Genomic DNA, 26736 nt, shown 5'->3' with positions numbered 1-26736 from the left:
TGTGAAACTGCATCTCAAACTGGCTCCTGTGCATTTAATAAGACATGGTTATCGCTTTGGCGTAACGATATCTAATACATGTTCACAAGATACATACTTTTAATAAATATAGTAAAGGTAAGCACTGTTCTGTGGCAAGGACAGGTATTTTATTTGAAATATAGTTTTGGAAAGATATATTGGTTTGAATTTATAATCTTGACACTCTAGTAGTATCTTCAGCATGGACTCCGTGGAGGCTTGGAAGTACCTGCCTGCATAGATTTGACTCCAGACCAATATGTATGTCACTAACTGAAAGACTGCTTTGGTTCTGTGTTCCTCTTTCATGCTCATTGCTGTTTTCATTTAATATGGCATGCATTATGGAGCAGGGCTAATCATCTGTTGCATTTTCTAACTCATGCACTGGCACATTGGGATAGGGTCTGTAGACATTTCAGGAAAATAACACAGATGGGATCCTTTCTTCTTTGCAACTTAGATACATAAAAATAGTTAGGATTTTGTAGTGACTTGTTTGTTTAAATGAAACTATTAGAATTTGCAAAGCTTATTTAAGGTTTGAGCCTCAGCTACTGCAGTGGATTTGCTGCTGCTCCCATTGTGTCAACTGCAAAACTGCTGTGACAAAATTAGTTGCCATGTTCCTTTACTAAATCACTTGATTTAATAAGCACATAATAGAAAATAATTGAATGTTGTATAATGTTACGTGTTATCGGAACAGCCGTTTCTTTGGGCATTGTAATAGCTCAGTCTGTCTGCCAAGATACGTTTGTGTTTGCAAGTCTGCAATGCTGAAATAGCTTGGGATTGTAGGGAAGTTGTTTCTTCCTTCTCTCCCCATCACCTGTTCAGCCAGTTCAGAACACGTAGTTAGATGTAAGACTCTGCGCAGCCCTTCAATGAGGGAAGAATTGCTTGCCTGTACTCTTTTTACCTGCTTGCTTTGCTGGTTTGTTCTAGTTTATAAAAACTAGTAAGACCCCTTTCCTTAAAATAAACTTCAAAATTTTGAAGCCTCTGAACAACAATTTGTTGAGCACTTTGTAGCCATTAGATTTTGTGTACTGTCTTCCTTCTTCGAGGTTTAAATAAGTCTAAAACATCATGCTAAGAGCCTTCAACTTTCTCCAGGATCAAAATACTCTATTATTTGCGATCCTTTGTAGAGATCAGGTTTATGTAGGGGAAATTCCCAGCATGAAAGCTATGAGATTTCAATCCATACCGTACTCAGTAGCAATTCAGTATTCTGCTCATGCTTGTTTTCAGGATATAGTGTTGATTCATGGTGTACAGGATACAATATGCAATAGCTGAACCAAGAAGTCTTGGATTTGTCTTTATTATAGCACACTTTCAGCTACCATTTTAGGCTGAGAAAAAGATAATGTTTGAATAATAGCATTCTGAATACTACTTTTTCATTTGTTTTTCAGTAAGACCTGTGCTTCCGAACTTGTGGTCCAGATTTTGAAGGTCACTGGCATACTTCTGCAAATTACTTATTGCCCAGTTCCAGTTAGTGTCATGTATATTAGACAGTTAAAATGGATTTTTTTGTCCCTCCTTGTATTTTCTGTCATAGCAATATGGTACATAACTCTTTCCTCAAACACTGTGATTGAGCATACAAACGCAATGTATTTTTATGAATATGAACCAATTTACAAGCAACACTACCTCTTCACTTTGCGGCAACGCTTGAAATGCGAAGACATAAATCCATTTCTAGTCATCTTGGTGTCTTCAGAACCTAAGGATGTGAAGTCAAGGCAGGCCATAAGAATAACTTGGGGATCTAAAAACTTCTGGTGGGGACATCGAGTTCTAACCCTTTTCTTATTAGGTCAGGAAATTCACAAAGAAGACAATTCTGCAACGCTGTCAGTAGAAGATGAAAGCATTCTCTATGGTGACATAATTCGCCAAGATTTTATGGACACGTATGACAATCTTACCTTGAAAACAATCATGGCGTTTAGATGGGTAACTGAATTTTGTTCAAATGCTAGATTCCTCATGAAGACTGATGCTGATGTTTTCATCAACACTGGTAATTTAGTAAAATTTCTTCTAAAGCTAAATTCCTCAGAAAATATTTTTACTGGTTATCCTCTAATAGATAATTTTGCCTACAGAGGCTTTTACAAAAAAACATACATCTCCTATGATGAATATCCATTCAGGTTGTTTCCTCCATATTGTAGTGGAATGGGTTATATATTGGATGGGAAACTTGCTCTGAGGATCTATGAATTGATGAGTCATATCAAACCTATTAAATTTGAAGATGTTTACGTTGGAATTTGTTTAAGTATACTTAAAGTGAACATCAGTATTCCAGAAGATAAACAATTCTTTCTTTATAAAATTAATTTTGATATTTGTAAGTATAGACATTTGATTGCAGTACATGGTATTACCTCAAGTGAAATAATCAGGTTTTGGCAAGATTTGTCATCAGACGCTTCACTTAATTGCCTTTGATATGAATCATCTTAAACCTTTGAATTTCAGTGTAAAAATGTTTACGATTTAGGGAAACAGGAAACAAAACAACAGTTTTAGAAATGACTGACTAAAGGAGGACTACTCTGCTGCAAGGGCAAAACTGCTCTGGCAGCATTTCGCTGAGGCATTGTAATACTCTTAAATGAAAAGATCAGGAATTCACAAAACACCTTCCGTGTATATATCCTGAGCATGTAGGATAATTTGGAATACTCTGTCCTGGCTCCCTCTGACACATCTGCATGCATTTTGCTGTAACAACAGAATTTCTACCTGAATCTCCTGGGATTTATGAAATCTCACCAACAAATAATATTTTTTCTGAGAAACTAGCTTTGATGATGCTTCCCAAATCCCTGGCTAACAGGACTTTTTTTGTTGTTGTTGTTTTGCAAACCATCTTCCTTTGCCACACTCAACAGAAGTATTTGTTCTCTGCTCAGCATGCAACTTAAAAAAAATCTACCTTTTTATTTAAATGTATCACCTCAGTGATGCTTCTGATAGTGTTACAAGACTTTGGAACATTGGATCTTATTGGTGTCTGCAGCATCTGATGGGGAATTCTGAAAAATACAGTGTACTCTGTGTGTGTGTGTGTGTGTGTGTGTGGTAATGTATGTATCTATAAAATAGATATTGCTTTGATGTCTTGAGCAGTGTTGATAACAGTCACAGAATTTGAGGGCTAAATGCAGAAGAGTCTGTGTGCAGTTTAGTTACTGTATATCTCGTAACATAGCAAAATCATACATATGTATATGTGCTGATGCATCCCAAGAGGTATTGGAGCCCATGCAGGAAAAATAAAAACAGATGTATTTAAATTGTGACTTTATAGTTGTTTCTAAAGTAGTTTTCTTGTTTCAGATTTTAAATTTTAAGAATGAAAGTCTAAGATTCTTAAGGAAGACAAATGCAACTATATCTGTAAAGACGGGTATTTTAATAACTTTATTCATATCAGCAAGGCTAAGTTTTCAGTAGTTTACACTTCTAATGGACAACAATACAGAATCTGTAATTGCATTAACATAATTATTCTTGACACATCTACTACACACTGAAGATACTATAGTTACTCCTGTACATCCAGAATGACAGAGCACTGCCACCTTATTTGTACTAAAGCTAATATGTTATGAGATATTTACATTTGGCTGTCTTTCAGATAGTCTCTTAGAGACAAATTAGAAGAGATGCAGAAACCTCTAGTACTAAGATTGAGGTTTCACCCTTTTTTTTGTTAAATTGTGATTATGGTCAGTATTGAATTTTGCTGTCTTTTCAATAACTGCACATAGTTTTATGATGGAATTACAGGACACATTAGTTAACTATAAAAATGAGGTCTTAGGGGAGAATACCGTCAAAATAAGCATTTTAGATTTCAGTGTTTTAAGAATGTATGTCAGGAGGGTCAAAGTTTTTCAAAAATAGATTTTTTTTTTTTTTTGGTTAAACTAAATAGCTAAAGATACAGTATTGCATAATTGAGGAAGGAATGCTATTGTAGTCCTAGAAACAGAGGTAAAACTACGACTGTTCTTATGGTTTTAGGATCTGTCATTCGAATATTTTAGTATTGTGGCCAGATCTGAGAGCTCTGTGAAAAATGGTTAACTTGTCCTCTGATTGTGTATACATCTTTCTTTAAAAAAATTTCAATTTTTTCTTAAGCCTGCCATGATAAATGTTTGGAAATAATTTTATTTATTTGGAAATAAGTAACAAGAACACTGATCCTACACCACAGTTTGTATTGCTTTTTCAAAAAATTGTATTATGAAAGACTATGTAATTTTCAAAAACTGGATATATAAAGCAGACAGTGCTCTCGTTGAGAAAATGATGAGTATCACAGAAAAATGGCTGTGCATTACTGCAATAAAAATGCAACTGTCGCCGAACAAGCTATTTTTATATTCGCATCCCAGAATGGTAACACTGATCATAGATTACAAGGCTTTTGTTTTCACAAATGTAGGTTTATACACAGTGATCTGTTTATGCCACTTGAAATTGTAATTTAGTGACATAAATTCTGCAAGAAAGTTATATTGTAAAATGTTCCTGTGTCTGTCTTTTTTAACCCACTTCCATATCCAGTTTGTATTTGCATTTGACCTTATTATTGCTTAAAAGACCATAAAAATGCACAAAGAAGCCAATGTTTCTGCTTAAAGCAAGTATTGGAGAAATCTCTAGTGTGCGCAGCTATGCAAGAGGTTAAAAAGCTTAAGTCTGTAAGCTGACACAAGCATTTAAGTCAGTGGTGGTTATCATTTGGGCCTAAATTTTACAGCATGTGCTTATGATATTTTAACTAAAAAAAAATGAAGTCTAAACCACAGGTTAAGATTTTTTCAAATCCTAAGATTCTTCTTTTCCTTGCAAATAAATAGTTGATAAAGCCATTAAAAAAAAAGAAAAAAAAAGACAGACTTCAAAGCATTTGTGATCTTGGTATTAAAAGTGGGGGGCTTCAGTAATAACTTGAAAAGCCTAATAATAATGCATTGGTCAAAAAAGTTTGGAAACTACTCTTGGTTGGATAGCAAAAAGGGGTTACAATGTAAAATTTCAAGCCTGTATTGCCTGTTTATTATTCCAGAAGGGTTCAAAAGTCAAAAATGTTTCAATATTTTGTGTGCATTCCTAAACCATTAAGTGTATTCTTTGCCTGCAAATGTAGGGGCATTATTCTAGCATCAGTTCGGTATCATCACTAAAAGAACATAGAGGCTTTGGAATATTTTTTGAAGTCTTATGTTTTCTAGCTACTACTAAAATATTTCAATGCAAGTTCATTGTAAATAAACAAGAATGTCTGGATATACAATAAATAATGTAACTTTTATCATATTTCCTTCAAATTTAAACTAGAAACTGATTGAAGGTCAACCAAACAATATGACACTGAGTTCTTGATATTCATGTATTAGACGTTACATATGTTGAAGGAGTTTTGGAGCTAGAGCTTTACTCCCTACTTTTCAAATTTTCATTAATCTCTATTTTTTTCTGACCAGTGTGTACCATTTTGGTCATTTATTAAGAGTAATTTACAGTTTGCTTAAGGTAGAGTTTGGCAAGGGGGGGGGGGAAGGGGGATGGGAAGGACATTTAAAACTGCAGCCTGATTGTTAAAATAAGCTTGTCAAGTTTTAATGCAGTTTTTGCATATTGCATCTTATTAACCATATCCAAATGCAAGTATTACATATGGGAAGAAAAGAAAACAACCTTAAAATGAAGCTAAGTCTATGTTTGTTGTTTATTTTCACATGTAGTTGAGTCCACATTTTAAAGAAACATAAAATAAAAAACAAAGTCTATGATTACATATTGGGTGTCTAAAAATCCTAAAGACACTTTCTTTTAAGGGACCAAAGAAAATGTAGTCTTGGAGATGCTGCTGTTACATGGTTCTTCACTAACGGCAGTATCTTCCTGAAACTCACGTCAGGAAATATAATCTGCATTATAGCACAGTTGTCTCACCGCAGTTTTGAGACTTAATTTTCCTCCCATAAAAAAAAAGCACTTAGAAATACAAAGTTAAACCCAAGTGGTGTTTATTGATACGGTTTATATATCCGAGCTCTGTTTACTTCTAGCCTTCTGACAGTTGCTACATAGCACATTAATTTTTCCAGATCATATTACTGTGAATGAGTTTTTTTAAAGTTTATGCCGAGTGAGGATGGTCTGTAGATGTCATATGCACCCAAATTTGCTATCCAAACTACGATGGCATTGAGCCTGACGTCCTGTCCCCTCCTCTCAGTAATGCTTTTGTCTGTGGTGGGCTTCAAAGTAATAGTGAAGTGCAGTCCCCCCTGAGCTGGCAGTAACGATAAAATCTTAAAAACACTTTTGCTTTGAGTGAAAAAAATGTTACAAACAGAAGCCTGAAGAGGCTCTTATCTAAGGTAATATAGCAATGTTGAACTAAATGGAAGTTGTCTTTAAGCAAGACAAATTACTTAAACATTGTGGTTTTGTTATGTCTCACGTTGTTCAGGCTTTTTAATAAACCTCTGAACTGCCCTTATAGAATTCTGAACATGCACAGTTCATTTTCATAATCAGTTTTTCTCAATCTTTTTAAGAGCACTTACAAATACACTAGGCAGAAATGGTTTTGCAGTCACTAAGTATACTAACACACAGTATGTTTTTTTTAACTGCTCCTCATACAAAATTAACAGTTACATGATTGGTAGAAGTAGGTGCAAGTGTTGCATTATAATTCAACCTGTTAAAGGTAGGTGGGTTTGAAATTTATACGAATGGGCTTGATTTGTAAATCCAACATTATTAACCACTGTGTAAGTTTTGTATCTATCTGACTTACGCAGCTAGGAACAGTTTGTCAAAGAGCAATGTAGTGATTCAGTACAAAATGAAACTAACTCCAAACAGCCAAAGAACTTTTCCCAATGAAACACGTTTTAAACTGAATTGTTTCTACCAGAAGGAGAAGTTTTAAATCACACATGGACTTTCTCAGTTCTGGTGTGAAAGTCTTGTCTGATAACAGATGAAGCCAAGCGAGTACATCTGCAGAGGCACAGGGGCAAACTCTCACTACTTTCAGCCAACTTAATTTCACAGGGTGGTGAAACCACGATGACACCAACATTTGCATGGACAAGCCTGCTGGGGATGCTGAGCAGATACTTGACTGTCAGCCCACGCAGCTTAGCTTCATGACTTTGATTACTAAGGCTAAAGCAAGTGCAGTTAAAGTACAGTTCTGTCTGCATTACTCTTGCACCCCTGACTATGCTATAGGCATACCCAGAGAACAATGTTTGACAGTCCTGCATTCAGATTTCTGAAACATTATACCTGATTCTTCATAGTCTTTCTTTTAATCAACTGTTTTGAATATAGGCTGAAGTAGATTTCTGAGCTTCTAGGTATTTATGGTTTTAGACAGGCTTCAGTTTCTTTCCACACATTTTGTTTAGCAGTAGAACATCCAATATATCATCTATGACTGGAGACAACTGATAACCTAGAACGTCAAGTTACTTAGGGGAAAACTATATTTAAAATAGCTGCTGAGCTAAGCCTGTCAGTACTATATAAATAAAACTGAGTAATTCAATATTCAAATCAGTATTCTTAATTTAAAGGTAGCTATCTTATTGGATGTGAGTTCTCAGATTTAGAAAAATAACTTATAAATGTATTGACAACACTGAAGGTAACAGCTCTGTTCTATACAGTTGTTAAACTTAAACCGAATGTTCTAACTTTTTTAATCTAGCATCTTCAGTTTTGTACAGCCAGATTTCAAGATGAAGGCATAAAAACCTGCTGTAGAAAATGAAAGACTGGTGACCTTTTTTTTTTTTAATCACTTACTGAATATTTTTATATGTAAAATAAGTATTAGATACATCAGCAATATAATATTATTTAAAGCAAGAATGCCATGTATTCTGAAAGACAGGTGAATAACAAAACTCCTTTATTTTCAAGATGCAGCATTAATATTGTGCAGCATTAGCATGCACTGTTACTTCAGGCTAACCCAGTGTATTTACTAACCTCTGCATTCTAATTTTTAAATGGTATAATACTGTAATAACAGTAGTTTTAGCTCTGACCTTGCCTTCACAAGCCTGTAGACAATATTTCATTATGTTAAGTGGCATTTATTTGTAATATTTATGTAAGCATTCTATTCGATAAACAATCATTTGAAATTCTGTCTTTTTAGAAGTTTTAGGACTACGGTGCTGACAAGGGCCTCAATGTCATCTGTGACCACCCCTCCCCAATGAGACAGGATAAATATGCCCAGACTATTAGCACTGAATATCACAACAAAAGAAATGGCATACATTTTATACAAAATAAAATAGCAGATCCTGCTATCCCTGAGACCAGCTATGAATTCTGGAGTCCTCCAAGCTTGACTACTGTAGTCTAAGCCAAACATTTTGCTTCCATAAACAAATGTCAACGTTTAAAATGCATTCGCCAGTTTTTTGAAGATCTCCATACACCGGTGTGTGCATGTGTGTAAGTTGGCAGGGGACGCAGGACAAGATTATTATATGCCAAACTCTTTCACACACATTTTTGGCAGCTGAGTAGCTGAATTTCTTAGCTACATGCGCATGTTCAGACTGCACTGCTTCAGCACTGGTGTAAAATTCAGCCTGAGAGAATGGGCCGGCATTAACCTCGTAGTGGACTTCTGCACAAGGGACACGGGAGTCTTTAATCACATGCATTCTTCACATGTGCTAACAGAGCAACTATCAGCTTTAATAACTACTGCTTAGTTAACGTGCTGAGCCACTAGACGGAGCTATGATCACACCTAACCGGCCTGGTACCTACACTTCAGATTCCCAGGAACAGTACAAGGCGCTACAGCTGATGAGGGTTATAGCCCTTTCATTATATGGACAAACAGCCTTTCTAATACCATACTAGCATATAATCAGAGTGATGTACTAAATATTAGTATTTTTATTACGTGCAAAAAAGTACTACATGAATCCAACTGCTCATTTATAATACCACTGTTGGGCAGAGCCTAACTTATTTAAGCACTGGATGAGATGACTGATGACAAGGTACAGTTTGCATGTTGGACCAAACTGAAGATGCTCTTTGGCACCATCTTAATATATCACTTTTTTGCTATTAGATGCTCTTACTTGGTGAACAGATGTCACTGATAAAGCTACTCTGGCTTAAACATCAAAATTGTTCCATGAAGGTGTAAGGCAAGAATTAGGGAGTTCTCAGATGTATGTGGGCCACTCTAATCAAAGTGCATCTCCCTTCTTTGGACAAGTGCTGAGGCAGGAAAGCAGCACTGAGGATGGCATGCAGGAAGTATTTTCTCTCCAATGCAGTAACACATTCTGGTAGACTGCTCTAGCATACGTGGGGCTATTTCTGGTTACAGTGTCTGGCAGCTCTTTCCAGATGTAGGATTTAATATTAAGGCAGTGGAGGATCAGACTCTAGATCTTTTAGGTTGCATAAGCTATACATACATCTCCTTAATCTTGTCATCCAACAGATGTACGTATCACTAAAGAATTTGGCACAACTAAGCATGACCAGAAAGTTTTAGTTACAGATGTCTAGAACTGGACTAGAAAACTTATTAGAAGGCTTGTAACAGGGGAGCTATGCAGGCACTGTGCATGTATGAGGAAGACTACCCAAAGCCTGTCATTTCCATTAGTCATTTCCATCATTAACCCTAAAGCAGCTGTAACTAATTTTTTAAAATAAATAAAAACAAAAGTCAACAACCTTACCAGAGATCATTGGCATGAATGTCTTTGGCAAAGAAAGGGAGCTACTACAAAGAATGAGAGTGTTACAGGCAAAATTAACAGCGCTAAAACAGCTAGTGTTGCAACTGCAGTCAAAGATTGAAATAGGTCTGATTCAGTAACTGACTGGACCGACCTGTGAGTGACAGAGAATAAATAAATCCTGGAATAAATATCCAGGCAAGTCTGCAAAACAGTTCTGTATCGTATTGCATTATGAGCTTTCTTGAATTCCCTGAGTGTGGCTTACTCCCCGAGCAAGCCACCCTCCCACAGCTCCCTCCCGGCAGCTACAGGACTTTGCGAACCTGCCCATCTCCTGTCAGCTCATTCTCCCACCCTGCCTCAAGGGCTCAAAGCAACCAGAAGGCTAGCAGTGCTCAACAGAAGGTCAGGAATTCCCTAGCAATATTTGCTAAGCTTGAGGAAGTGAGCTGCACAGAGGTTTAGTGGCAGCTATCGTCTTTTCGCTCAAGTGGCTTTAGTTTGTAATTTTTTCTGGAGCTGACCGTTGTTCCAGTTCCAGCTCCTCAAATATGTGTGAAGGATTAGTAATGTCTCCTCTGCTATACAAGCTTCTCTGTGCTTTAGAGTTCTGCAGACTGCTGGGTCTAATTCTTCTGTTCCCTGGGCAGCTGTTCTGACAAACATCCAATGTCCTACAAGGAAAAGCCAGTACAACTGAAACGTCAGCTGTGAAGGAGAAAGCAAAGGCAAGTGCTATATATGCACTGTGAGCTCTGCCTGGAGCACGGTTTAGATATTGCTGCTCTAGCATTATTCAGTAGGTGATTAAGCACTCCCATGAAAACTTCACACAGGGTTTTCATTTCACAGCATTCTGAGCTCAAATACTTTTTCAAAATAAAATACTTGAAGTACTCTGCAATTATTAGTATTTTCTGTTACTTGCTCAATCTCACTGCAAAGTTGCATTTAAAATTCTCTGAATGCAGTTTTCCCTGTTCAAGTGATTAAAAAAATCCCAAACCTTCCATCTTCCAGGTAAGGATCAGTACAGGCTGGGTTTCAAAGTGCTCTGGACACTTTTATACTTCTGCTTTGCACTGGTGTGCATTGTACATTACAGAGAAGTTAAGGGAATCTACCAAGAGTCTGGAACGAGAAGAGGATATGTTTACATTTTGAGTAGCACTGGCAGGAGCAACAAAACCAGATAAGATTTGTGATTATCTCAGAACAAACAAAAGAAGGGAAATTTGTTAGGAATCAGATAACCTAGAAACACAAATGAAAAGACTGATGTGGGAAAGCCTTCCAACAGGGGAAAGCAGAATTTGTGTTCATTCTTGTCCTGAGAAACATCGTACCTACTCAACAGAACCGCAACAGATCACAGTATTTTAGAGACAAACAAGCCATTTTACCAGAAAATGCTATAGCTGTGGTAATGAGAAAAAGTAATCACAAGTTATCTTGTATCTTTATCCACCAAACAGGCAATGTCAGTTAATATATTATCTCCCTGATTCAGCTCAGGACTCAAATACCGAGAACCTCCATCACCTTCAAGGCAAGAGACTTCAGTGGATCTTCCAGGACCAAGTTCTATGGGAAAGGAATCCCAAAGGACATGTTATTATAAGACATGATGCAGGCAAGCAAGCTATCCAAAACACACGCTAATAGCTAACTCGGCCCTCGCTCTGTTCCTGTAACACACATTGCCCTGTCACTGCTACTGCAGCAACTCAATCATGAAGCAGCCAACTAAGTTGTTGTATGTATACCAAATTTAGGTCATTGTTTCAACTTACAATAGTCACAGGTTCCAAAATACAATTAAATATTGAAAGTTAGATCTAAAAATATTTTTACCTAGACTTAACACAATCTCTCTTCTCTACAGTGCAATTACACTGCCTAGCATTTACACATTATGCCAAAAAACTGTTCTAAAGTGGTCTTCTCCTAGATTAACACTACAAATTAATCTGCAGTGGTACTACGAAATCTTTAATAGGCAAATTCCATCTAGTAGCTCTAAGGAATGCTTTGTTTTGCTTAGTTTTCCAAGCAATCACTAAAGAAATAAAATTTATCTTGCATTATTTTCTTTACATGCCTATGAAAATTCCATGCTAAAAAACTGACATAAGGGTGACTCTCAGTGAATGACAGACATTCTTCTGTCATGACAGAACTAGTTTTCTGATACAGAAGGCATCAGTATTTTGCTGGAGTTTAACATTAGTTGGTTTGAATACAGTATGGTGTTGACAAAATGTTTTTAAAGTAATGCACAGACTGAATAAACATGTGGTTTCAGGTATTCAATAACTATACCTAATCACATGCTTAACAAGGTTTTGTTTAATGTGAGGGGAAAAAACAAAGTGAGGAGAGCCAGTTCTATGGTCTCAGGCTAATATTCGGCTCCTTCTCCTCCTTTATATCAATGACAGGCCAATAATTACAAACCTTTTCCAATACAACCTTGTCACTGCAGATTAAAAAAGAATAAGACGAAAAACAGTAGAGCATCATTCTGAAGAGTTACATCTATGAGTGAAAAGCAGCATCATTCCTATCACTTGCTATTAAGCAGCAGCACTGCCCTGACCCTGCCGTGCATCTGAATGAACCTTTGTCTCTTAGAAATAAGAGGTAAGAAAATCAAATCAAAAGTCTACACAGGATTTGAAAAAATGTTTGAAATGGAACATTACAGTTAGTTTCTAAGGAGCAGCAAGGTCACAGGAGACAGGTACATGTGAATAAACTTAATTCTTATAATCACTGAAAATGTATTTGTTGTATTGCTCCTTTTGTTAAGCAAAAAAAAAAAAAAAAAAAGACCAGAGGGATCTGTTCCTTTTGTGTAAAATCTTAATGGTATTTACTAGAGCTTTCTACTATGTTTAAAATATAAGAGTTTGTTTTAAGTTCAGAGTGAGGCAGAGAACCACTGGGAATTACTGTTCTTCTGTTTTGCTGCTATTCCTGAACTTCACCACCATAACTGTTATATTATCAGGACATCCTCTGTAAAATGACTGTAGAACTATGCTCTTTGCACCAAAGTGTGGTTCATCCAAGCGTTCCTTGATGAATCGGACGGCCTCCTCATTGCTGAAAGCATCCCACAGACCATCCGAGGCCAAGATCATGAACTCTGGCTGCAGTTTGTCCAGATCAAAGGTGAGAATATCAGGGTCAGGAATTACGACATTCAGGTTCTTCAGAGGGTAATCTCCCAGCGAGCGGGACATGGCCAGGATCCCCTGAACACGCCAGGAGCCATTAAAGCTGATGAAGCCACCTGGAGAGAAACACAAACTCTGTTAAAGCATTTCTCTGACTTCCCGACAGATCCACCCCAAAATTCATCCTCAGGTATAAACGTTACATATTTCAAAAATCAGGAGATGCCTTAAGCAAAGTAAACATCAGAGCACTGCAGCGAAGAGCCGGATTGTGCTTACCTGCTACTGGAACAGCCAAAGCACAAGACTCATGAATGGCTGCGCTTTCAAATGAAGCACTGCTTCATACTCTTTACTCCCCCAGTGGGGCGGACAACATGCTGAACACAGAGATAAATATCCCTGTACCATACAATTTATTGTTCAGAAAGCCTTATGGCAATGTTAAGAGAACATACTGAAAGCAAATCTTTATATTCTTGCTTTAGTAAAATCCCTCCTTTTTCTGTGTAGTTCAAGTTCAGGTTTTCCCTCATTTGAGAAGATCTATGAAGGAAACATAACACTGAAAACACTCTGCAGTAGGATCAAATCTCACTTTAAGGCATAAAGCAAACAAGCAGCAAGTGCAAAAACATTTATAGGCTCTTCTACCAAACCTGCCCTGAATAAGCTGTGTCAAAAAAGACCTAAAAATTCTTGTTGTGAACAAATGAGTCACAAAAATTTGCTTCAAGTCAGAAAAACGCAATGTGGGATTTGACTGACTGATATTACCATCTCCAGGATTAAGGCTACTTCCAACTGAAAATATACTATTATATTTAGGAGTTGATTATAGTGAGATGTATTTTTCACTGAAATCAGAGACTGATACAGCCAGCACCTGGCCATTATACAGCTGGATTTTATTAGGGAGGGAACTATATGCTGCCTCAAGGTCAAAGAGCAAAACTGAAGCACCTTCAGGTTCATGTGCATGTTTGTGGGTGGCACTGTGCGCACTGATTCACAGTGGTACTCCCTTCATCTTAACATGACAGAAAAGTTATCAACGTTATTTTAGGACAAATAATTTGCAAAATGTATAACGTAATATGAAAAATGTGCAACAAAATCAGGTAAGCTATTGTCTTTTATATCTGCAAGTTCTCTGCTTTGGTTTTCTTATAAATGTGTTTGTTCTTCATAGTTATCAGGATGTTTTCAGCTTTGCGCTTTAGCCTATAAATTATTTGTTAGCCACCTAGTCACCTAAATCTTATGATAGCATTTCCGTTCCTGGTTGGCTGATCTAATCTGTAAATTCCTTTTGTTTTCACATGAAACTACATTTCATTTAACGATTAATTTTTGTCTAAAGCTTGATTTGTATTAAAACTGGCAGAAGCAAAACTTTATTTGGATGTTTTCATGAATACTTATATGGAGTCTCCATTATTAAGACATTTCCTTCCCTAGTCTAAAAATGAAGGATTCTTGAGACTATCTGCAACTTCTCTTTAGCTATGCAGTCAGACAAGCCCTGTCCAGCTGCTGCTCTACATTTAGATGCCCTCTTGCTTGAATCTTACACAGAGGCTTATTTATCAGCACTGGATTTTTTTCATAAGTGATTAGAAAAATAGTAACTCTGAATGTAATCATATGTATACACTGGAATGACAGGGGACACAAAATGCAATTAGCAAGAGGTAATTGTAAGTCCCCACTGTATATGTAATTAGAGGAAAGCAATGCCTGCATCCATTATTGTGCTTGCAGAGGAGATATCTGATCTTACTGACTCGCTGCAATCTGCAACCTGCCCTTGCAGGTAGGGCTTACGCATGCAAAATGACTTTTCACTGCCGCTGTCAAGTGGCAACTGAAATTTTCTATGGCACAGGTTGAATTCCTGAGGTTCACTGAAGTGTCTGTTGACACTTTTCATGTTTTGTTTTATAAAGTCATCCATACAGAATACTTAAAAATTCTCATTAAAAACCAAATGTTCTGCAGCTCTAGCTGTTACTGAAGAGGAAAAGGCATTAAAGAAAAAAACCCTTTTGGCAATCACACAAAAATTTTGTGTGTTAGAGAGCTCAGCTCAAAGGACTCTGTTCAAGGTGAATAACTTAAATTTCTATCAGCCACAATCCCCTTGTGGCTCTAGAACTGAACCTCTCTTCCCAAGTCAAAACTGTGGTTGTTTCAGGGCTCCCTATTTAAGCCGATACTTCATACATTGCTCAAGCCCCTGATCAGAAGAACACTTGAGTTTCTGGGGAAAACAGCATCCTTGCGTGGCGGGACGCGCGTTTCCCTCTCGCACAGAGGTCTCTTGGGGTGGATCGGAGCGGTGGGCTCCCTCTCTCGTTCAGCCGCTAGATGAGCAGTGCCGCAGCGCTCGGGGCACGCATCGGACAGGCGGCTTCTTGTGAAAATAACAGCAGGTTTTGACAGAGGCCCTGTGACTGCTCCTGCTCATTATATATCCACACTGCAAAGCAGATACTTCTAAAAATGCGGCATCTTAGCTCAAAAAGTGAGGGCCCTGCTCCCTATTCTGTTAGCTAGTGCCATTTATTTTGGTATTAGTACTTTCATTTGGCTGCAGGTTTTGGTACCAATAACCACTCACTGCGTTACAGGAACTCTCAGGAGAAATCTGAGCGTTGGCTTCTGGGGATTTCAGCACAAGAGTTAGTGGAGCTATGCTAGACTGAGAGGGGAATTTTCTCCTCCAGTTTCAGGTGGTGGGTAGGGAAGACTTCATACGTAGTAGCAGGGTTGGGGAAGAAGAGGAAGATTGAATTAATTCCCCATCCAACAACCCCTGACAGCAGCCATCTGCTGACCTCTACCATTACAGCAAAAAATGAAGGATTACTTTAGACTTGTCATCACAACGTTAACACTCCACCAAGATGTACAGGGCAAGTCGCACTTTACTTCGAGCTACTCTTTCAGGCTGCCTTGAATTGATTTATATCAGACTCACATTTGAAGAATATTTTCTCAAAGCAGTTATATGGATTTCACTTTTACAAGAAATCTTATCCCACCAACACAACCGTGCAGCTATGTAGTAACTACCTGCAGGGCGCTGGTCATGACATTGCCATTTGATGGTGCAAAGCAATGCTGAAAACTTGAAACGTATCAACACGATGTGGTTATTGCAGCTTTCTTCAGGTCTACATGATAACGAAGTTTCTAGCTACTGCAAAACGTAAGGTCAGGTACTTTATCGCAGTAACAATGTCAGCTTGGTAATTCAGTTTTGGCATTTTGCTTTAATTTTACTTTTACTGTATATATTAAAATCTAAAGGGCTGTTCTGAAAAGTAAACATATCTAACAGTAGTATAAAATGGAATCTACTTTTTTAATAGCACTATGAGGTCATAGCAATCTTGATAATAAAATGGGGTAATATGTAATAAAGAAGTAAATTCATTAAGTTATTAGGCTACCTAGAATATTTCTTGTTTAGTTGCAGACACTTGCAGCATTTACTTCTCTATTAAAATCATTTTTGTCAATGTTGAAAATCCATACAATGTCAAGGTTCATTCTTCACATTGGTATGTTATAAAGATTTACTTCTACAGCAAAGAAATACCCAAGTTATTTTTTTTCCTAAGTGAAGGCCTTCTCTAAGGGAACAGTTTTATAGAGCACCTGGACAATACTGTTAAAGGAGGACTTAGGAACCTGAATTACTAAGATGGAAGCACTTTTACAGAAAAATCTCCAGATTTTATTAATACATCCCCCAAATACATAGCTGAAGCAAAGTGAGACCAAGATTTCTCTATTCCTTCTCCTTAGGATTTCTGTACCTTTTATTCCCCTTTGGGAATTTATATTACCTTGGGGTCTCTGTCACACAACAGCCAGAATCACATTGCTCCTCTGCTTTCTCAGCGATAAAAGCAAACTCGGAAGAAAGCACACATTCCAAAGTATACATCTTCGTACAGGGATTTATAATGGTGTGAGTATACCACTAAAATTCCCTGAGGCAGACAAAGCAAAGAAATTCAAACAACCAGATTTGACAAAAGACCAACAATAACAGAGAGGGTTATTAGGGAACACCTTTCAACATGGTACCTTAAAAAAAAAAAAGCACTTTTGAGAAACAAGCCTTGGCTAGTTCTTGCAGTATGGGACCCTCCCCTTCTAAGCTGGCAGAGGGTCTTGAGGGGAAGGGACTGGTTAATAATTCTAACGTTCCAAGCGGAAGGGAAATCTCCAGGTAAGAGTATTTCAGAAGAGCCCACCCAAGGTTTATAGAGTTCAGAGTGACCTGCATGAATAACCGTTATTAAATTTGGTTTTGAATTAGAAGAGGGCCAGTGGACGAGGTCCAACCCTTTACCGCTGTTTGTTAGTGGAGGGCTCAATGCGCAGCCTGGCTTTGTCGTTACGGTATTTTCTGTTTTTGTAGCATATTACTAACAGTTTTTTTCAGTTCTTGAAAACATTAAATATTCCTGCTTCTTTTGCTGTTATTTACAATAAACAAGGACTCTGATACTGTCTTCTTTGTTGCACTAAAAACCCCAGTCACAATCAGGCTGTGATGGAAGAAACGATGGTAAGACAAGACAAGAGACTTGTACCGGCAGTGCACTCGGCATGGTGTTACACTGTTGAACGTCACTGTTGGAATGACACAGCAAAGTAATAAATGCTGTATTAACAGTTCATACGGAGATCTAATATTATAGAAAGAAAAATGTAAGAGAGGAAAGGAGAGAAGGATTTCAGAGGACAGCAAGTTCTACAACTTTCACGGTCACACTGCACTTAGACTGATGAAAATCTGCAGTTTTTAAAAATGTTTTACACTCAGGGAAAAACTTATTTCCACTTTATAGCTGAAGAGTTTGAGGCGGAAAGATGCCAGCTCTGCAGGCAATGCTCATCAGCAGGTTTAACGCAAACAAGAGGGTGAACTTTTTTCATCGTAAGATAAAAATTTGCTTGCTGCAGGCTGCTGTAGGAGCTGAAACAGAAACGGGTTCAAAAGACTGAGAAATTCATTGAGAATTGGCCATTATGCTTGATGATACAAATGTAATTTCTAGCCCAGGAAGCTGCTAAACTAAGAAGTGATGAAAGCTAGAAAGATTTACTGTGGAAAGGCCACTGTTTCTTATGCTCTTTCCCTATGCTCCTGTTACAACATACCTGTTTGTACTCATTAACACTCATTACATGGGAACGAAAATAGCTATAATGAATTAGATTCATGGTTGCTTATTTTAAGAACTAAACTGCACTCAGTTTTAGACCCATCCTCTTACATAAAGGCTGCAGATACCACGCAGTGTGAAGAGGCCTGTAATGCTGCTGTTCCTGCTTGTTAATTTGCTCCCTGCAGAGAGCACAAGGGAACGGGCCAGGGCATTCACCTGCCTGCTGAAGATGACGGTTGCAGCTCCTGCTCTGACACTGGCTCATGAAGGGGCAGGTCAATCTGCTTCCATTTCTCTGTCTGCACCATGAAATCCCACTGAAAGGTGCTGTATTAACAATGGAAGATTTTATTTGCTGTTTCCTCAGTCTGGTACTTTTCAGTATCTTTAGAGGGGAAAAGTCTGTATTACTGACAGAGTAAAGAAAAGAAAGATTAACCTTCAGTTTAAAATGAAAACGTTATAACTCACCAGCCCTTTTAATCCTCTTCCTCTCCTTCAGCTGGTAGGGTTTGTGATCATGGGACAAGGGAATAGCGTTCCCATCCTTGTCGCACAGGACTCCTCGCGAATCACCAACGTTGGCCACCGTGAGCTCTTTATCTGACAGCAATGCAATCAAACAAGTCGTACCTGGGGGAAAAGGGAAAGCGAAGCAAAAGCATGTATTTAGGATGACCAGCAGTTATACTGCAAGCTTTCTCCAGTTGTTGTCTGTGGCCGTAAGGACCAGCAGCTGTACTTGTACCTGATGGAAACATCTTGTACTCTGATCAGTGCCATGAAATAGATTGTCATCAAATCTGACAGTTTTCTCCTAAGAATATTCAAGTCTGTCAGATTTTAACTCTCATAGGTTGGGATTACTGAGTCATTCCCCATTCACAGTATCTCACATAGCTGTTATTTGGCCAAAGTTTTACAGCGAGGCCATAGCAGAACCTGCCTCGATGGGGACTTCTCACAGCACTCGCCCTGCATTGCTCTTGCACAGTGGCAGGTAGACAAGCGATGTGCAAAGCTGAAAACCTCAAACTTCTCGGTCTTCTGTTCAGGTAGGAAAAAAGTGACTAGCAGGAAAATGTTCTTTACATTAAGAATGGCAGAGAAGGGTTCAAGTGGTAGGAGTATATTCTCCGTCTCCGTCTGGTAGCTGTCTTTTCCTAATGGTCAAGGAAAGTAGTAAGAGACAAGTACACATTGGCACCGGAGCCCACCAGCAGTTTCCATGAACATAAACTACTGCATTCGATACAAGCATGAGTAAAACGAATTTTCTCTCTCATCCCTTCAAGAGCTGCCGCCAAGATTTACACGCCGGACCAACCTCCCAGGCCTCGGTGAAGGCAGGCTGCACAGCCTCCGCACGGTAACGGGCTACGATTTCGGATGGCACCTGTGGTGCGGGTGACCTGCTCTGTATGGTGTGTACGTTGCACCATATACTCTGTAAGGAGAGAGGTGCAGAATGGCTGAAACGGCTGTCAGGAAGGAAGGCTATACATCCAAAGGACATGGTGCGTTTCATTGAAAAAAGAAAAAGCTTTCACGTTGTAAGTACTGTAATCTTTACTTACACAGAAAAATTAATCAGTCATTGACCACAGTATCCAATAGGCATGATATCTGTTGGCCGAAGTGCCAGGAAAATTTGGCTGTTTTTAAAGTACTAACCCTACATTTTTTATTCTTCTTATTTAATTGATGCAGAGTAGAATGAACTTTGAGCAAAACAGACCCCATTAAGAACATACTTTTTGTACATTTTCTCCTTCTAGTCAGTACAACATGAGCTGTATTCATAAACACCCTAGCTATTAAAAAATATTCCTTTCAGGAACGTTAGACCAGATGTCACAATTTCATTAATGTTTTAGAATAGAAAGTTGCCAAATACGTTTTTAGATATACACTAACAAACATTAAAAGGGAACACTCCTGACAGTTTAGATTACAGAGCAGTACTAAACTCATTTATTTTCACATTATCACAAATCATACTCTAGTATCTTCCAACAGTAAATAAAATTAATTTCATGGTTGCTTTCTTTTCCTTTTACATAAACCAGAAAAGTGCATGGTGAATTTTCATCTCTGTTGTTAATTTACATCTGATTATTCATAAAAACAAGGTGTCTACCCTTCTCATATAAAGGAGATTGACAGGGAGAAACAGCACCAGCTGGGCAAGAGACGGTGACAGGCAGTACCGAAAAGCTTTTAGGAACCGTCTGACACGTACTTGTTCATTTATCCGCCTTAGGACAAGGGAGGTGGCGTGAACCCGCAATTCCCGCAAACGCACGCCACTCCCAAAGGCCGACGTGCACGAGGCCCGGCGGCGCAGCGAGCAGGGAGGGAGCGCCCGCGGACAGGGCGCCCTGCGCGACGCTCCCGCTGCGCTTCCCCGAGCGCAGCCAGAAGCTTCCCCGTCGCGTCACGGGTCGGGCAGAGCTGCCAGCCTGCCTGGCGACGGGCCCAAGAGACGAGTCCTCTACCAACAGGAGCGTTTTAAAGCAAAACGTCTCTGCCTGTACTTTTTAATCAGACAAGGAAGCAGTTTTAATGAAAAAGCCAATAACAGAGCACTCCAGCACATCCTACCATCGACAGCAGCTTCTGACCTCTGTGGATTTGCTCCCGGAGAGCTAAATTAGGGCTTAAGTCTAAATTCTCATGTCAGTGGCTTGTTGTGTAGCTGTCCAAAACCAGAATTACAAACTATGTTTTGCTGTTCCCATGTCCATAGCTGAATGTCCCATGATTGGTATAAATAAAATAGCCAGTAATAAACTGCTTGTGCTTAGATGCACTGTGTTTGTTCTAAAGATTTATTTTTAACTTAATGGTCTGTCTTGCACAGCTCTGAATTAGAACTATTTTTCACAGACAGGCGTATCAATTTTTTTTTTTGCAATTGACTGACAGATTATAAACATAAGTGGCTATAGTTTCCCATTTGTTGCTAGGAAAACCTGCTAACTGCAGAACCTAATGGTTCCCCTAACAATAGGGCATACAGAGAAAGCCCATCCACCAGAGTCACGCAAGGAACCGAGGAAAATTAGCTGCCTACTCAAGAAATGTCTTAACTGAAGGCTAAACAAGATCGTACCAAAGGATATTAAGAAGGTTACAGTAAAAGGGCCACCTGCCGGCTGTATTCCTGCATCAGCTCTGTCACTCACCCGCTGCCCGGCGTTAACCTCGCTGGGCTCGCCACACCTCTCCCGTGGCTCAGATCCACCGGCAGCAGCAACGCAGGGAGCGGGTCAGACGCGAGGCACCTAGCCTTACTGCCCTGATGAACAGACCTGCGCTAGAGCCAGAGGGCTTAGTAGTTAAAACACCAGCGTTCACAGCACCACAGAAGGGTTGAGGTTGGAAGGGACCTCTGGAGATCATCTAGTCCAACCCCCCTGCTCAAGCAGGGTCACCTAGAGCGCGTTGCACAGGGTCGCGTCCAGGCGGGTGTTGAACATCTCCAGAGAAGGAGACTCCACAGCCTCTCTGGGCAACCTGTTCCAGTGCTCTGTCACCCTCACAGTGAAGAAGTATTTCCTCATGTTCAGATGGAACTGTGTTTCAGTTTGTGCCCGTTGCCTCGCGTCCTGTTGCTGGGCACCACTGAGAAGAGTCTGGCTCCATCCTCTTGACACCCTCCCTTTAGATATTTGTATACATTGATCAGATCCCTCTCAGTCTTCTCCAAGCTAAACAGGCCCAGCTCTCTCAGCCTTTCCTCATAGGAGAGATGCTCCAGTTCCCTAATCATCTTTGTGGCCCTTCGCTGGACTTGCTCCAGTAGTGCCACATCCCTCTTGTACTGGGGAGCCCAGAACTGGACGCAGTACTCCAGATGTGGCCTCACCAGGGCTGAGTAGAGGGGGAGAATCGCCTCCCTCGACCTGCTGGCAGCACTCTTCCTGATGCACCCCAGGATACCATTGGCCTTCTGGGCTGCAATGGCACACTGCTGGCTCACGGTCACTTTGTTGTCCACCAGCACTCCCAGGTCCTTCTCCGCAGAGCTGCCTTCCAGCAGTTCACCTTGAGCAATGAGTGTAAAAGCATTGCTGCCACCCTGCCTACCCTGGGGAGCAGGGCAGGGCAGAGCAGAAGCATATCAATAGAGGAGGAAACAAAAACACCCCAAAAAATCTACTTCAGGCACAGCCTAATACCTCCATGCCTCTATTTATAAAATAAGGATAAGAAGCCTTACTGCATTTACAAAGCGCTTCTGAGATTTGTTTATGATTACTATTACTACTCTTACTGTTTAGGATGACAAGATTCTGCCAACTGAAATGGCCTTTTAGAGGTTTCAGAACATAGTATTAGTGCTGAAGTGTTGCATTCTGACTTCATTTTGCTAAGATCCATTGACTCCAATGGCAGCTCTACACAAAAGTCATGGACACTCATACAGACTTCACGTTTTTGGACCTAAGTAATGCTGAAAAGACAAACGTTAAACAGTTCATTCTACAAAAGATGTGTTTGAAAGTAGTGGAAAGAGAGCTGCATCGATATTAAGACAGAAATGGCAAAGTACAGGTTAAGTAGCAAAGGTCGGTGACTATCCTATACCATGGTCTTCTGGGACAGGAGAGCAACAAGTCTCTAGGTGGGAAATCTAAAGGGTGAGAGTGCGGATAAGTAGGATATCCTGTGGGAACTCTAAATGAGGATACAAACTATTGTAGCGGGGTGTAGCTGTTCATTTAAGCAAAGCAAAATGCGAATTAGCATTTGAGGTCACCTCATTCTCTACCTGAACAAAAATGATTAACATTGCAAATCCATGAAGCTCTGCATCAGTAACAAAATTAAACTGGTAAGCTGCACCCTCATTTGCCTTTATTTATTAAGCTTTCTTTAACAAATGCTCAAATAGCATAGTGCTGGCAATCTGCAAGAGTAGAGGAACATGGTCCCTGCTGAAGCCCATCTGACACCTTGTCTAAATTTCAGAAAGAAAAAGAACAGCCACCTTTACATTTTTGATCGAAAACAAAACCCATGAAATGTAGAACAGGGGCAAAAGTCAAAGCCCATTTGGAAGGGAATACGAAGCCCAGAAGGACTCGTCCAGCTCGGGAACAACTCCAGAAGGCTCTTGGCAGACTGTGGGACAAACACACACCCGCACAGCCCAAAGGCTGCAACTTTCCCTCATCTGTCACATAACTCATTTTCTTTCAGATTAGAGCTCCTTCTTTTCTATCCTTCACTGCCGTCTTGGCTTGACATTTGCGTTTGTAAACTGAGTATCCGAATTCATTGTCCCTTAGGTGTGCAAGATCGCCCTGTGCTCAGCAAATTACCTTCCATCTTTCTAGCGATAGCATCAGAGCATGTATTTTTCCTACAGCAGTAGTAAAAATCTAAAGTTTCCTAGTAAGGAAAATATTGCAAATACATTCCAGAGACTTGATGTTTAGAAAATAAAACACTTCAAAAATACAGTCATTATTACAACCCTGTATAAAAATGGTAACTTTGAATATAGTCTTATTGGTTACAGGATCTATGTGAATGAAAAAGCACAAGAATCTAAAACAGAAGATAATTTCCAAAATGATTTACGAAGGACCAATTGCTTCAATCTCTATCGTAGCCCCTGACTGATGGCTGGGCTATCATTAAGTCCCTGACCTCATGGTCCAGCCCGCTATTACATGAGAAAGCAAACTTATTTTACTTTGTTTTCTTTTCCATCTATTTTTATTTCAGTCATTTAACCTTGTGTAGAGTTAGAAAACACTGTGCTCCTGTCAGTTGCTTCAGATTTAATGTAATTGCACAATGGAAAATTCCCAACATAAAGGGCCCAAAATTGAGAGCACATGTTATATTAGTCCCTCGCCGCAGTTGGCTGAATAATACCCTGCTGAGCAGTTTAAAAAGAAAATCACCAGAAAATTTAAAACCTGTAGTATACTGGCTGCAGAGATAGGGGATTTTTTGTTTGCTTTTTTTTCTTTTCTCTTAGTCAGAGAAGATTATTGGTGTTATATTTTATTATTAGACGAGGTGCATTGTAAAAGTCAAGGCTGCACCAGCTCTACTGTTTTTACATAACTGCTTTAGCTAAAGGAGAAGAATTCACCAGAGTACAAGTAAGACCTGATTAATACATTAGACGGAATCAGAGAGCGCAGGCTTGATCCAGCTCAGGCGACAGCCCGCTGGGGAGCTCTGCTAGCCGGAGACCAGCTCAAGACGTGACGGAGCTGCAAGGAAGGGGGCACGGGATCTGCCGGGAGCCGCCCGCAGCCAACGAGGCCCCGCTGCCGCCCGGCCTGGGCCTGGGCACGTTCCCCCGATCCGCATGGACACCTACGTCTCCGTTCAGGAAGCAGAGGCACTTCACGTGTGACGTCCAAATTCTCACGTCTCACCCCAAATCCCCTTTTGCCCGGCCGCTGCCAGTGCTGGGCACTGCAGGGACAAACCGGCCCGATGCAAACGCAGCCAGACGGAGCAGCGAGCACCGGAGCCGCCGGCTCCCGTCCTACGCGACTGCCACGCGGGAAGGCTGGAGAGCTGCCTGCCTCTCTGCACTCCCCCTTTAGGCTGCGGGACACGGCTCCAAAACCCGCTCAGTGGGAGGAACCGCACTCATCTCCTTCCCCCGTGGCTCCTGCACTGCGTTTTCACCTGCTCCTTCCCGAGCGCCAGAGCCGGGCCCCGCTCAGCAAAGCCCCGCCGGCACGGCAGACTTGGGAGCACGCCGGGCCACGGTGCCGGGCGGGAGAGCAGACGGGGGATTTTGGCTGCTCCCAGGGCTCAGGCTGCTGCTGCCCCGCGAGCTCCTCGGTTGAGTCCCACGTGGTGGCCTGAAAGCTTCGGTCACACGAAACGAGCTGATGGCAAAGCCCAGTAGTGTCTGGCAACGGGCATCCCGCGGGACAGCCGAAGGGCACCCAGTGTCTGGGAACGGGCGTCCTGCGGGACAGCCAAAGGACAAGGTCTCCCTCGGGGCTGGGCCGTGGCCGGCACAGAGAGCCGAGTCCTGCTGCCTGGGCCACCTTAGAAAGGAAAATACCCACCAGAGAAGTCTCGTGTTTTGTTGTCATGGCAACTAATGCTCCATAAATTACTACAATAAAAAAAAATAGAGCCCAGTTTCTTTAAGAGGAGTCTTGCAGACTTGGCACAACAACCAGGGTCTTGCAGCCTGCTAACTCCTTGCTTTGGTCCTGCTCTGCACAATCTTTTTAATTTCTCAAGCTAAGAGACGACGAGGAAGTGCAATAGTTAAGCGGAAGGGGAAAGAATGAGAGAAAAAGCAATGAGGAGATGTAAGAAAGGAAAAATACAGGCTGAAGGATATCTGCCATCAGCAGAACTTCACGGGGACACATGTAGCACGAGGATGCCACAAGGCAGCCAGGCCATGCTGCGGCTGATGCACAAGGGGAGCAGAGAGAGACGTTTCAGACCAATGCAAGAGCAAAAGCAATTCTGGAGCTTGAATTAAAAAAGGGGTGATAACGGACTGAAACCTACTGCACAAATCACATATATCACAGCGAGTGTTCAGTGATAAGCCTAAGGAGACATGTTAGACTTGCAGAAGTGAAACAAGGCAGCGAGATAACCAAGACTACAGCAGCTGTTGTGGGTGTCAGAAGCTGATTGAAATTTCCCCACCGTCCTTGTTTTATCCTACTCCCTTACCAAAACCGCAGTTATTTTCACTAATTCCCCTCTTTTTCCTCTTTCTTCTCCGCTGAGTTTTCTTTTTTTTTTTTCCAGGCATCGCACGGTTTCTCGTGATTCCTCCACAACGTTCAGTCCCCCAGCATGTGCGCCCTCTTACCTCGCTCCTGGCCGTTCCTTCCTCCTTTTCACTCCTTCTACCTTGAATTTTGCCCGTCCCTCCTCTGCAAGAAACCACACCTCCACCCTGCCCCTATCTCATCCCTCAAACCGTGAAGTATGTGACAAAATCCCACGACAGAGACCTCCCTCCACGACCTGTCCTGACCAGCTGCACTTCTCCAACGTGCCTCTTCCCCTCTTCCAGCTTGCTCTTGCAAGTCCTCCTCTGCTTTTTTGAGGCTCTTTGCACAGAATTTCTTTTTCAGAGAAAACTGGCAAATGAGACTTTCCTCTTCCTAGATTTTAACCATTCCTTCCCTTTTTGCAGAATTTTCCTCAGATTATACATGCCAAAGTTTCTCATCTGCCGTCTCCCATCAACCTTTCTTCCTGGCTGAGCAACTTGATTTTAACACTTCTTATTCACTGTCATCTCATCCCTCTGCTTCTCTGGCTCTTTTCTTTTGTAATGCACGCATGTCTCAGTAATGCCTCTCTTTAAAAAAAAACACCATTAACCTTGATAATTTTTAGGGCTACCACTCTGTTCTCGTCTCATCCGGACGCTCGCTGAACATGCTGCTTATAGCTACTGCCTGGGGTTTCCTCTCGCTCCAGTTCTGTGTTACACTTGCTCTGACCCAGCCTCTGCCTCTCCGCTGAGGCTGCTTTTGCCGAGGTCTCAGTAACGTCTCCCACGCA

General features: G+C 40.5%; 2 protein-coding genes across 9 annotated transcripts in view; one reads left to right on the top strand and one right to left on the bottom strand.

Annotated features, from left to right (window-relative positions):
• Nucleotides 1-4948, top strand: part of B3GALNT1 (beta-1,3-N-acetylgalactosaminyltransferase 1 (globoside blood group)) — a 30999-nt gene extending 26051 nt beyond the window's left edge. For all 7 annotated transcript variants that reach the window (XM_026057785.1, XM_026057784.1, XM_026057786.1 and 4 more), the window contains one exon: nucleotides 1446-4948. In XM_026057785.1, coding sequence (XP_025913570.1) covers nucleotides 1537-2496 — 960 coding nt within the window. In that variant the 5' untranslated portion in view covers nucleotides 1446-1536 and the 3' untranslated portion in view covers nucleotides 2497-4948. The remainder of the gene's footprint in view (nucleotides 1-1445) is intronic.
• Nucleotides 3917-26736, bottom strand: part of PPM1L (protein phosphatase, Mg2+/Mn2+ dependent 1L) — a 108287-nt gene continuing 85467 nt past the window's right edge. The window contains exons 3-5 of one of the 2 annotated variants that reach the window (XM_026057779.1): nucleotides 19529-19648; nucleotides 18673-18834; nucleotides 3917-13125 (exon numbers count right to left, since the gene is read on the bottom strand). In XM_026057779.1, the coding sequence (XP_025913564.1) occupies nucleotides 12779-13125; nucleotides 18673-18834; nucleotides 19529-19648 (629 nt within the window). In that variant the 3' untranslated portion in view covers nucleotides 3917-12778. The remainder of the gene's footprint in view (nucleotides 13126-18672; nucleotides 18835-19528; nucleotides 19649-26736) is intronic. The other variant, XM_026057782.1, reaches the window with a different exon arrangement.

Source organism: Apteryx rowi, unplaced genomic scaffold (genome assembly GCF_003343035.1).
Source record: "Apteryx rowi isolate R43461 unplaced genomic scaffold, aptRow1 scaffold_140, whole genome shotgun sequence".
NCBI lineage: Eukaryota > Metazoa > Chordata > Aves > Apterygiformes > Apterygidae > Apteryx > Apteryx rowi.
Note: the sequence above shows the minus strand (reverse complement) of the source record. Positions and strands in the feature narration are given on the sequence as shown.